Source organism: Typopeltis vanoorti, chromosome 6 (assembly GCF_054136105.1).
Source record: "Typopeltis vanoorti isolate ZY-2024b chromosome 6, IOZ_Tvanoo_1.0, whole genome shotgun sequence".
NCBI classification, from domain to species: domain Eukaryota; kingdom Metazoa; phylum Arthropoda; class Arachnida; order Uropygi; family Thelyphonidae; genus Typopeltis; species Typopeltis vanoorti.
This window is the reverse complement of record NC_143554.1, coordinates 11,934,083-11,947,915: the sequence shown is the minus strand read 5'-3', so window position 1 is coordinate 11,947,915 and position 13,833 is coordinate 11,934,083. Positions and strand designations below refer to the sequence as shown.

The window sequence follows — 13,833 nt, the reverse complement described above, 5'->3', positions numbered from 1 at the left end:
ATTCTGTGACTGATGGTGTTATTGGACAACAGCAGTTTTGAAAGCAGCTTCCCAGCAGACTCACCGATCATAATGTTCACCATATCTACAGCAGCTGGTAGAATGAGTTCTTCTGTGAAGGCATGAGGCTTCTTATATTTTGCGATTCTATGTGCCACCTTGTAAGATGCTAGCAAAGCATTGCTCAGTATTGACGCCTGCTTATAAAAACTACCTTTTTGTTGATTTAACTCTTAACTTTCTAGTAAAGTAGTCACAAGATGTACTAACCATGCTGGGATGATTGGTTTCTAAATGGCATTTCAACTTACTTGGTAGCATGCACTCTGGTGTCAAAACTGTCATACACAGTATACACTGTGGCCTCCCTTCAACATTGACTGCTGTTGACATAAAACCAAAGTCCAAAAACTGTCATCACATTTTTAATATTTATGCTTCTTCACACTCTTGCAACTATTTGACAGTGTGTCCTCTTTATTTTCTCTCTCACAACGCTTATTACTGTTTAGTAAAAACCAATCCATTTTTAAAAATACATACAAGAAGAAATACTTCAAAAACTTCACTTGACTAAATCATAACAATATTACGCTGATACAATCTCTGAAAACTAATTCAACACTAAGACTGAGCGAAACCGACAGCTATTTATATACGAACACAAAGTACTGAGAAACTACTAAAACAACCAAGAAACTTAATTATTGTAGAGTGCCATCTAGTAACCATTTGTAGAGGCTTCTGCAAACAGTTATTACTAAGTGAGTTACTGGTTTGCACCAGGTCCGCTAGATGTCACGTCCTATCACATTGAATTGAAAATGGAAATAAAATTATGAAAATTTTTTTAATCGTAGTGCCCTTGCGAGGAAGCCGCAGCTCCCAAGGGTGCTGCAGCGCACACTTTGGGAACCACTGGTCTAAACAATACTGCTCATAATAAATAATGTAAACTTAATAATACTGCTCATAACAATAAACTTAGTAATACTATAGCTATATATAAACAAGGCCAAATTGCAGCTTGCAAACCACAGGCTCCCGACCATCGACAGTCAATAGTTAGTATGAAGTTAAATATTTCTTTTGATATCAAACAAATCCATAATTACATGAAATTGCCTCGATGACAGTCTGTCATGTGATGTATGCAGTTTACTATTCCATCCATGGTGATGTCAGTTAAGCTACTTTACCTACCGCTCCATTTTGTGTGAAAACACTGAATTAAGTAATTTTATGGTTTATCTACTACTTTATTTCTTATTTTTAAGTGATATCACACATAGCCAAACTGCAGCTCATGATTACCTCCCCAAAAAGATTATGGCTCTCATAGTGACATGAAGTTTGGCCACTCCCGTTATAGTATATCCTCTCAAGGGTAGGCTATGGTGTTCATATCTGGAAATTCAACTCAGCATATGCTTTAAATCTGATAACAGATTGCTGTCAGTGAGATATCAGTTCAAGCTAAATACTACTGTTTTAAGTGCTTCTATCAACTATACATTTTACTTAATACATCAATTGGATATCTTGGATTAAACATGAAGATAAGTAACTTTGTTCTTGTTCTTGGTACAGTAAATGTTAGGATTAACTAACCAGAAAGTAAAATTGCAAATAACACTTACCTAGTCTGTGCAAATCGACTTTCAAAACTGGATGTTTAGGACAACGAATTAATACTTCTTCTTTAACTAGCCTAGCGATAGACTCAAGTTCGGAAATAATCTTATCCCCATTAATACGAATTGTTGGTTGACACCACTGAGATAATAATATTGCACCTGAAATATGAATACTTCACATATATAAAAAAGTTTATAAATGAATATCCTGCATTTTTAATTCAAGTTGCTCATTATCTTGTAAGTATCCACAGTCTTATAATAACAAGTTAATAAAAAATAAGCACTGAATATGTCATATCATTCTAGCAACACAGCATACGATTTCATAAAACAGAAATTAAAATTACTTCATGAGTACAACACGAAAATGATGCGTTACCTTCAACTGAAATGACTTGTCTAGGACACTATGAAATTCCTGACATGTATCTTCAGGTGGTGTACAGGATATATGATAGTACTATATGAAAAAGTTACATCATTACTAACTTCCTATCAAACTCTGCCACTGCTGGTCCCAAGCCTCAATGAGAAAGGAGAAGGCTGTGCTTGCAGCTAGCATCCACAATATATAAAAAAAATTTCCCACTGCATCAGAAACCTCAAGTTCTGAAAGAAATCTGACTAGTTCTGCTGAAGAATCACCAGAGGAAATGATGCAGATTGGTGAAAGTCTCTTAGAGAAGTCAGCAGGTGGGAGGCTCTTGGAAAGTTTACCTTCATACCCAAATCTGTGACAAATTTGATGTTGGAACATCAGGACAATATATGAATCTGGGGAAGCATATCAAATAGCAAAGAGATGGATAGATAGGACTGAAAGTGTGACCTACCAGTATATAATCTGCATTTGAGTGCTTTTCTCCACACACATGTCCTGCAAGGTGGATCTCCATGATTTCTATATTTTTATGGGATTTGTTTGGTTTTTCCTCTTTTTCTGGAGTGATGCAGATTTGTGTATTAAGTTGTTAAGTAGGCAGAAGTCCTAGAATAAGAGTTGATTTTCATCTCCTGGTCCTTCTTTTCCAGTCACAAAGCACCGTAAAGATAGAAAGACATGTAATAGCAGCAGTTTCCCTCATTTCACGGTTGAAATGGAACTTATATCGTGTGCCTTGGGGAATTCCCGAGTGAAAAGAACATGGTAACTAGTAAGCAGCAGGATAGAGCTGTGTGTATGTGTGTGTGAGTGTGAGAGAGAGAGAGAGAGATACAGATATGGGTGATATGGAAGTTTTTGGAACTAGTGAGAAAAAGTTTCATGAGTAGCAGTCTTTCAGAAAGAAAGATGTCTTGAAAGTTATTTAGCTGCTATGTCACAAAAGTAACTAGAATATAAATTGTGGAAGAAATTTATAGGAACTTTGGAACTTCATAAATGAAGGTTCTTATATGGGAAGAAAAATGTTTATCAGATATTAAAGGTTCCATTAGTGCAGTAATGTTTTAATGGCCATTTCAGAGGATACAACAAGTTGATTTTTAAATGTTTGATCATTTTCCCTTGGGAATCCTTCGTATACAGGAAGAGGAAAAGGATTGTGAATCTTGAAGACGAATGAAGAAATGTTTTTGAGGGATTTTTCTAGAAGGCATTAAAAGGCATTAATTAAAATGCTAGACAGTGTTAGAATTTTAAAATTTTACTGTAAAGTCTGAACTTTTCACATCACTAACTAAGAATAGGAAATCTAGTTATTTCCACGATAAAGTGGTTTTCTTGAGAAGAATTGTTTGTGTTGAAAGAATAAAGAAACTGTCTCGTTCAAGAGAGGTCCAGACACAGTTAAGAAACAACGTTCTTTTTTTTTTAACTGGTGTATATTTCTGGGTACAAAAACCAGAATAAGATGTGATTTGTTTGCCTTTTTTATATTTTAAGACAAGTTTCCGTTGTTGAAGTAAAGTTGTTCAGAATACTGAACAACTGTATATATATATATATATATATATATATATATAATAAAATCCCTTTTTTACACTTTTCAGGGAACTGGTGGAAAAAAGTGTAAATAGCAGGAAATGTAAAAAAACATTTTAAAAAAGGCTGAAAGATGACTTACTGCTAGTATGTGAATCTACATACTAGATTAAAAATTTAATAACTGAAAATAAATGAATTTACAATTACTTACATTTATCTATTTTAAAAAATCTTTAATTGTTGATTGTTTTTGCTTTTCGGTTTTTTTTTTTTTTTTTTTTTTGACATAGCACCACATTGCTTTGCATTGAGTTCAATGCTTGACCTGTTTTTTAATATCTTGTTCAAAGTGGACACAAAGAGTCCAAGATCTTTTGCTAAATGCACACGTGTTCTGGCATGCCAATCTTTCTTCTATCGAAATACATTTTCTGTCTTTTTTCCTCCATATTACTAACATGGATAATTCACCACCGCAACTTGAAAGCAACTCTCACACGCTAAATTACGTAGCAGAAATTCTGCAATATCAATTTGTACTACGACTGAAAAATCACGGTATCACTCATCACTACATTACTGCTGCAAGTGTGCAAGTCACTGTGATGGCAAAAACGAAACTACAGCTGAAAGCAACGCCACCTGAAAACAACAGAAACGAGCAGATTTCCGCAGAAATCGATTCGAAAATCAGTATTGCTACCCGAGAAAAAACGCAAATCACGGGAAATAATGTCCACATCAAGTTGTTAATAGCAGGAAAACAATATATCGCAAGAAAAGGCCTTAAGACGGGACCAACGGAAAATGATGTAAATGGCAGGAAAACGTAAATTGCGGGAACGTAAAAACGGGGTTTTACTGTATATATATATATATATATATATATATATATTGAAATGTATCATATTAAATTGTCTTTCATTTTTTATATGCAGAGGGGTAAAGCCTAAATTTACTTAATTATTGTTGAAGTAGATTGAATTTTGAGAACAGATAGTGAATTATCATAGAAAATTACATGTATCTAAGATCTTACCTATGTTAAAGAGCCAAGAGGCTATTTTTTTAGATGGCTTAAATTAAGTTAAGGGGGATAATAAATCCCTCATTATTTTAAAGCCGGATACGATACTCGGAGATCTTGTTGTACTATCCAGGTGTTGACTTACGCTTGGACTCGCCGATACTTCTTTGGCATGAAATTCTTAGATTTCAATCTCCGAGTTTCGTATCCGGCTTTAAAATAATGAGGGATTTATTATCCCCTTAACTTAATCTTACCTATGTGTTTAGATTTCAGTATAGAAATCTGATACCACTCGCAAAACATTTTTACAAACAGTTTAAACCTCATTCACAATGGTGCAATTCACCACAAAATTTAATAAATAAATAATAAATTGAACTTTTATCAAGTAAAGTTTTAAAACCTTCTTCACCGAAATACATGATTACTGGTGAAAATACCAAAGGGAATACAACAGAATGCAAAAACTGGAAAGGCATATCTCTTTTGAGCACATTTAGTGAAATCTCCACTAAAATAATATTAAGAATGAAACATGAAAGTGACTGTAAAATGAGGAAAGAACAAGCACCTATCAGACCAAACTGATCACGCATAAACCAAATAACTGAGAATAATTACTGAACGGTCGATATACTAGCAGAGCAGCATATATTTGGGATTCACTGGCTTTGAAAAAACATTCACCAGTATGAACAGAGAAGTAATTTGGAAATTAACGAAATAGCAGAGAATATAATATACTAAAAGCATTGCATGATAATTATAAAATCAAGATAATATGGAAATTTAACAAAAAAAAAAAACAAGAGGTGTAAGGCAAGTGTGCATAATCTCCCTTATAACAGTAACAGACTGGGTGATGAGATATACAATAGATGAAAGCACTAATATGCAATGAAGATGAAAAAATAAATTAAATGACCTAGATTTTGCTGGTGACATATGTTGCTAACTCAAAAGTACCAAGATATTCAAAGAAAAATAGATAATTTAAACCTGGCCTCCAAGTGTGGCTTAAGAATAAACAATAAATAAATAAATAAATAAAATAACAATAATAATGATTAATCCCAAACAAAACCTTACACTCAAAACAGGCAGACCACTTTATCTAGGCTCAGTGGTGAGCACTGAAGGAGAAACAGAAGATAAAAAAAAAAAAAAAATAAAGACAAATATTTCAAATTGCCTTCAATACAATGTAAAACACCATGCATAAACTACTATGTGGATATGAAATCTGGAGACTAATGAAAAAGAATTTAAATAAATTGCAGATTTATATAAAAGATGTCTTAGGAAGTTAATGTGAATATTGAAGTAGAATTTCTAACAGGACATTATGAGACAAAACAAATTAATCCAACATCAAAACAGAAATAACAAGAAGAAAATGGAAGTAGATAGACCACACAATCAGAAACCCAGATAAGGATAGAGCAAAGACAGCTATACAATGAAACCCAACAGAAAGGAATGTTCTAATATGACATGGAGGAGAGAAATCAAAGGAAAGATGAAACAGCTAGGAAAATGCTAGAACAAGACTAAGAAAGGAGCAAAGAACAAAGTCCAACAGAGATCAATGAATGAGGGCTTATGCTTAGAACAGAATAAGAGGATAAGTGGCTTATGGATAAGTATGCATAAGCAAATAGAAGAAATGAATGGAAGGAGGGTAATTATTATGGGTGATTTCAATTATGGTAACATTGACTGGAAAGAGGAGAGGGCACATGGGAGGAAGGAATTGGATTTTATGCAGTTATTAAGGGACAACTATCTACGGCAACATGTATTGGAAAATACCAGGGGGCAGAGAGTGCTGGACCTAGTAATTGCAACTGAGAATGTAGCTGTAAAGAACATGACCATGTTGCCACCAATTGGTGAGAGTGACCATAAGGTCATGACTTGGGAGGTGGCTAAAGGAGTCGAATTTACAATTAAGACAGGGTATATGTGGAATTACCGGGCTGGTAAGTATGACAAGCTTAGGTGTGTGCTTGGCTCAATGCCATGGCATGTAAAACTGCAAGGGCTGGATGTTGATGGTGCATGGGAGGTGGTTAAGAACTGTTTGCAGGAGGCAATGGTTGACTGTATACCAAGAGTCCGAATAATAAATCAGGTAGGGGTTAAATGGATGAATAACACTATTAAGCTTGAGCTGCAAAAAAAGAAACAATTGTGGAGGGAATTTAAGGAGAAGGGTGACCATCAGGTGCATGAACAGTATAAAGCTCAGGCCAGGATGGTAACAAGGGTGGTAAGAAAAGCAAAAGCAGATTACGAAAGGAAATTGGCCATGCAGGCTAAAGAGAATCCCAAACAGTTTTTTCAATATGTTGAAAGTAAAAGGAAAAATGCTCATGGTAGAATGATCTTAAAAAATGCTGAGGGTAGGGAGGTAACTGAATCAGTCGATGTTGTGGAATTACTGAGCGAGCACTTTGCAAGAGTATATCATCCAGGTGGTGGCTTTGCGGAAATGGAGGAACCAACAGCTTATACTGGAATTGTGATGAATGAGGTAGAGGTAACTAGTCTATTACAGAACCTCAATGTCAATACATCTGTGGGATTGGATGGTATACCAGCTCGTGTCGTACGTGAAGCGGCCAAAGAATTGTCAGTGCCCTTGACCATTATGTTTAATTTGAGCCTCAGGACTGGGTCAGTCCCAAGGGGGTGGAAAGAGGGGAAAATAGTTCCACTGCACAAAGGTGGTTCCAAGGCTGCTGTTGAAAATTACCGACCAATCAGCATAACAGGAATCATTATCAAGGTCTTAGAGAAAATAGTCAAGAGGAAAATACAAGATTGGATAGAAGAAAATGGGATACTGTATCGGGGACAGCATGGTTTTGTGAAGGGTAGGTCATGCCTCAGTAACTTGCTCACGTATTATAACACAGTGACGGCTGAACTGGATAAGGGTAATGGGTTTACAGTGATTCTGCTGGACCTTGCTAAGGCCTTTGACAGGATACCACATGGAATTCTAATCAGTAAATTGCAGCATATGGGAATGGACATAGGGTTGGTGAGATGGATAGGAGGGTGGTTGACGGAGAGATATCAGAGAGTGGTTTACTCAGGAGTAGAGTCCACAAGACGGCCTGTGACTAGTGGTGTACCACAAGGATCTGTTCTTGGACCACTGCTGTTTAATTTGTTCATAAATGATATAGGAAAGGATCTGAGAGGAACAGTTCATTTGTTTGCGGATGATGCGAAGTTGGGTAGGGCAATAGTGAATGCAGATGACGTCAAAATTTTGCAGGATGATTTGGATAGATTGGAGGTCTGGGCTAGGGAGAATGGATGTCAATTTAATGTGGCAAAATGTAAGGTTATGCATTTTGGGGTGAAAAGATGGGAGGCAGTTTACTGCATTGGTGGAACCGTGCTCCAGGAAATTGATGAGGCACGAGATTTAGGAGTGTTGGTGGATAAGGAATTGAAATTTAGGGGACACATTGCAAAAGTGGCCAAATCAGCTCATCAAATCACTTGGTTGTTGAAGAATACGTTGACAAGCAGAGACAAGCAGGTTATTGTTCCTCTGTATCGAGCCTTGATAAGACCTCATCTCGACTACTGTGCTCAGATTTGGTCACCTAGGTTTCTTCTTGATGGGGAGGAGGTGGAGAGGATCCAGAGGCGAGTGACCAAGATGATAGCAGGTCTGTGGAATGAACCGTATGAGAACAGGTTGAGGATTTGTGGGTTGCAAAAATTGGTTGATAGGCGGAGGAGGGGAGATATGATTGAGACATTCAAATTACTGAAGGGTTTCTATAAAATTAATTCAGAAGATATTTTTGAGAACAGGGCTGGTTGTGGGAGGACTAGGGGACATCCATGGAAACTGGGCAAAAGTGTGGTTAGTAAAGGTGTTAGAGCTGGGTTCTTTACTTTTAGAGTAGTGAATGAGTGGAATGTGCTCCCTGAGTCTGTGGTGGATGCTGTGACAGTGAATGAGTTTAAGGCGAGGTATGATAGATACTGTATGAATGTCGAATAGTTGTGATGAAAATGATTTGGGGCCTCCCTCGATGAGTCTAATGACTCCCTGGAGTTGCCCGTAATAATAATAATAATAATAATAATAAGTGACTTTCTAATCAACAATTTTCCTACAAATTAATCTGTTATCTGTCAAGATTATAATGTTATCAGATTTTATATTTATGTCTTCTAAGAATACTTGTTTTGCTAACCTAACCCTCTACCATTTTGTTTAAGTGACAATACTACTTGAAATTAGTTCTGCAAATACATCCTTGAATGCCAACAATGTCAAGTTATTTCCTTACGTCCTCATTTTTAATATGATACTGCCACTGACAACATCTGTTCACTTCTCTAATCTTTCTCAGGTTTCGTATCTGTAGTCTCCAGTCTTCAATCGAGTATTTTTAATCCAGAACTCAGATCCATAAGTTAAAAAATTGATTTGAACATTATATACAACTAATTTAGTGTTTTAACTAATTTCTTTCGAATTCCATATAAATTTATTCAGTGACTTCCTACCATACCAGCTTTGCTAATTCTGTGATCTATTTCAACATTTCATTTGCAATCTTCACTAAAAATTGTGCCTAAATAGATGAAATGTTTTACTTGTTCTATGGATTCTCCATTCAGAATACAGTTGATGTTTTCAATGTTTCTACCAATTTTCATTGTCCTTTTACTGCTGATTTTCATACCAAATTACTACAGCAGTTATTAGTCAGGGAATCCATCAGATTTGTACTGGATTTATTTAGAAGTATTACATCTGTATAAAATAAAGATATGAAATTAATATCTCAGATTTTGTTATCAAGATTAATGCCACTTCCTTTGCAATGTGGTTCCAATATAGATAATGAACAACAGTGGAGATGTGCACCCTTGTCTTACACCTGATTTAACATCAAACTTCCCGCATCTAATTCAATTCTAACTGCTGACTTACAATTCAAACATAAGTATTGCTTGATATAATGTCCAATTATATCAGTAACTGCAGTGTTTTGAATAGCTTTTCTCTTGACATCTTGTTGTATGCCTATTCCAGATCTACAAAATTTAAATACAGATCCCTGTTATATTCCCATGATTTCTCAACTTTTATTTTAAGATAATTTCTCTTTAAGATAATTTTTATCACTTTAAGATAATTTCTCAAATTTATCTTAAAGTGATAATCTGATCCTGACAACCATTACTTGGCATGAAACCAGCTTTTTTTTCCCCAATCTTCCCTCCACGAGTTTTTTAGTATTTTCTCTAGTATACTTACGTAAATCTCACCAGGAACCACTCAACAGACATTTCTCTGTAATTCTCACATTGTTTAAATGACCCCCCCCCCTCCTTTATATCATCATATTCCTGACATGCATCCTCAAGGGGTGTACAGGATATGATAGTACTACATGAAAAATTTACATCATTACTAACTTCCTATCTACAATTTTCCTCCAAATCAGTCTGTTACTTGTCAAGACTCCAACATTACCAGATCTTATATTTCTATGGTCTAAGGCACTTTGTACCATATCAATCCACCAATATCTTGGTCTTCCTCTGGGTCGTTTTCCTGCCAACCTGGCAGAGAACACTTGTTTTGCTAATCTTTCCTCTCCCACGACAAATAGTTGAGAAAGTATGGGAATATAACAATTTTGTTTTTTCTGTATTTAACTTTTTTATATAACGAAACCTGCGGTGCGATCATAATTAAAAGAAAAACACATAATAACCACAGTGAAAATTATTTAATTGTAAATATTTCATCCTAATTATCTTAGACATCATCAGTACAGTAGTTTAAAACAATAACAGGAATAACATATATTTAGGGCCCATGATTACAATAGAATCTCATTAAAACATACTACAGAAGTTAAAAAAAAAATAAAAAAAAAAATAAAAAATTATTTAACACAATTTTGTATGATAATTTCCCAATTTTTAACTTCTGTAACACGTTGCGCACGTTTAATGAGATTAAACGTGTGCAACGTGCTACAGAATCTAAATAACGTGCTACAAAATAATCTAAATACAGAAAACGTGCTACAAAAAATAGTGCCACCTTATCCTGTAAAGAGATTGAGGTCCGATGATCAATGGACTCTCGACACCGCAAGGTAAAAGAGGGTATAAAGAAGAAGAACAAGTCACTTTTTACCACCTATATCAATCCACCTATATCTTGGTCTTCCTCTGGGTCTTTTTCCTGCCAACCTGGCAGAGAACACTTGTTTTGCCAATCTTTCCTTTCTCATTCTGTTTAAGTGACTGTACCACCTCAGATTAGTTCTGCTAACAATGTCAAGTTCTTTTCTAATATCCCAGTTTTTATATGACATTACCACTGATGTCATCTGTTCATGTCTCTAATCTTTCTCAGGACTCTCATACCTGTGGTCTCTAGTCTTTGGTCAAGTGTTTTTTTCAAACCCAGCTCTCAGATCCATAAGTTAAAATTGCTTTGAACACTGTCTTGTATACAGTTAATTTAGTGTTTTGACTAATTTCTCTCTTATTTCACATAAATTTATTCAGTTGACTTCCTATCATACCAGCTTTGCTGATTCTGTTGTCTATTTCCATATTTATATCATCTTCACTAAAACATTGTGCCTAAGCAGCTGAAACATTTTACTTGTTTTATAAGTTCTCCATTCACAATGCAATTGTTATTTTCAATCTTTCTGTCTATATTCATTGTTTTGTTACTTTTTGAATTTCATACCAAATTTATTAAACAGTTATTCAATTCAGTCAGGGAATCTTACAGACTTGTATTGGATTTATTTAAAAGTATAACATCATCTGCATGAATTAAAGAGCTCAGATTAACATATCCAAATTTGATATCAGGTTAATACCACTTTCCTTCATAATGTGATGCAAACAGATAATAAATAACAGAAGGGATAATGTACATCCTTGTCTGACACCAGATTTAACATCAAACCATCTTCCTGTACTTCCTTCAATTCTAACTGCTGACTTGCAACAAAGGGTGCTTAAGGGTCAAAGCTGTATAACTGAGAGGAGACCTCCACATAGCCTTTCAAGAAATGCAGACAACCGACCAGGGCTTCTGACCTAATGTCCAATCCTCACCTTCTCGTGGTGCACCCTGTTGGGTATCTACTTTGATACTGAACGAACAAGGATGGGCTGGCAATTTGGGATTTAGCCGACCAAAATTGTATTCTTATTGGTTAAACCAAAATAAAAAATGATGGTACAACATGACAAAATTTCATGCCGGCTGGGGCGTCGCCCGGTTAAACAAGGCCCCTGTTGTTTTCGCCAGGGAACCAGGGCAAACAGCGAAAAGTCAGCTACTGGAACAAATCTGAAAACAAACCCCAACTCAACATCACCAGAGTTAAAGATCGGTACTATCAATGTAAGAAGCCAGAATGGCAAAGAAATGGAGCTAGCTGAGGAATTAGATAAGTACCAGATCGACATAATAGGGATGACTGAAACAAAAAAGACCAAAACTGGTGAGATCTTTCTGAGCAATAAATACATAATGTTATATTCAGGCAATGACAATCAAGGAAAAAAAGGAGTAGCCATAGTATTCAACACAAAATACGAGGCTAATCTTCTTGAATGGCAGACAGTCTCAAGTAGAGTAATGTGGGCAAATATGAGAATGGGGAACTGGACAATGAGACTTATTTGTGCCTATGGTCCCACAGAAGGTTCTACTAAGGTAGAAGTGGGGGAATTTTTTGAGGATTTAGAAAAAGCAACTGACACAATGAAAAAGGAAAAGTTGGTCCTTGTTGGGGATCTAAATAGCAGAGTAGGAAATGATTGTGAGACATATAAAAATATTTTGGGAAAATTTGGAGAAAAGAGCAAAGCTAATAATAATGGCAAATATCTGTTGGATTTCTGCTCAGGACATGGACTGGTTATTACTAACACCATGTTCCAACATAAAAATGTGCACAAATTCACATGGAGAGAAGAGGCTAGGAATAAGAAAAGTCTCATTGACTATGTTATTGTTGATAGTGATGTTTTCTCCCTGGTGCAGGACACTAGAGTGTACAGAGGATTTGAAATTGGAAGTGATCACTATTTAGTCTTGAGCAGGATAAAATTGAATTTCATATTGAAAAGAATAACATGTAAGAAAGTTTTAAAGCAAATAAAAGTTGAGCAGCTCTCAGATGTGAACTGTAGACTAAAATACAGAAAGATTATTGAAAAGAAAATGAAAGAGTTTGAGAACAGGAATCAAACCTTGGAGATTCAGTGGCAAACTCTGAAGAAAACATTGATTGATTCTGCCAGAGAGGCATGTGGTGCGGTTGTGTGCAAGGATAAAAAAATCAGAACTCCGGGTGGACACAGGAAGTTAAAGAGGCAGTGAAGGAAAAGAAGAAAGCATATCAAAAGTTCCTGGCAAATAAGTCAGCTTTTACTCTTACAGAATACAGAGACAAATGTAAGAAAGCTAAACAGTGTGTAAAACTAGCTAAACAAAAGTCATGGGAGGACTTTGGCAAGAATATAGAAATTAAATATCAAGAAGGTGGCAAAATATTCTGGAGGTTGTTGAAGAAGCTTAGGAATGGAGGAAAGAGTGCTGTAAAATGAGTTAGAGATGATACAGGTGACATGAAAACGGTAGAAAAAGATATCCTTGAAGTATGGAGTAATTACTTTGAAAAACTGCTAAATGAAACAAGCAGTGATGACAGCACAGTGATAAAAAACACTGACCAGGCATGCAGTCAGGAATACATATCCATACTTGAAGTAGAAAAAGCCATCAAAGGCTTGAAATGTGGAAAGGCAGCAGGAGTAGATGATATTCGACCAGAAATGCTGAAGTATGGTGGTATAAAAGTCTTACAGTGGCTGCACTGCATAGTTCAGATAGCCTGCACAGAGGGATGAATTCCCGATGATTGGAGTAGAGCTCTCATAGTACCCATATATAAAAAGGGAAATAAAACTGAATGTGAGAATTAGAAAGTTATTTCCCTATTGAGTGTTCCTGGCAAGACCTATGCAAGTATACTTGAGAAACGGTTGAGAAGAATTGTGGAAGAAAAGCTTGGTGAACAACAAGCTGGATTCAGGCCAAATAGAGGCTGTCAGGATCAGATCTTCACTTTGAGACAAATAGTCGAGAAAGCATCGGAATATAACAAAGATCTGTATTTGAGTTTTGTCGATTTGGAAAA

General features: G+C 35.7%; 1 protein-coding gene across 1 annotated transcript in view; it reads right to left on the bottom strand.

The window, feature by feature from the left end:
• LOC150105293 (F-box only protein 21-like) overlaps window positions 1–13,833 on the bottom strand; it is a 159,389-nt gene that overhangs the window by 108,662 nt on the left and 36,894 nt on the right. The window contains exon 4 of the mRNA XM_090394671.1: window positions 1,641–1,796. Coding sequence (XP_090250797.1) covers window positions 1,641–1,796 — 156 coding nt within the window. The remainder of the gene's footprint in view (window positions 1–1,640; window positions 1,797–13,833) is intronic.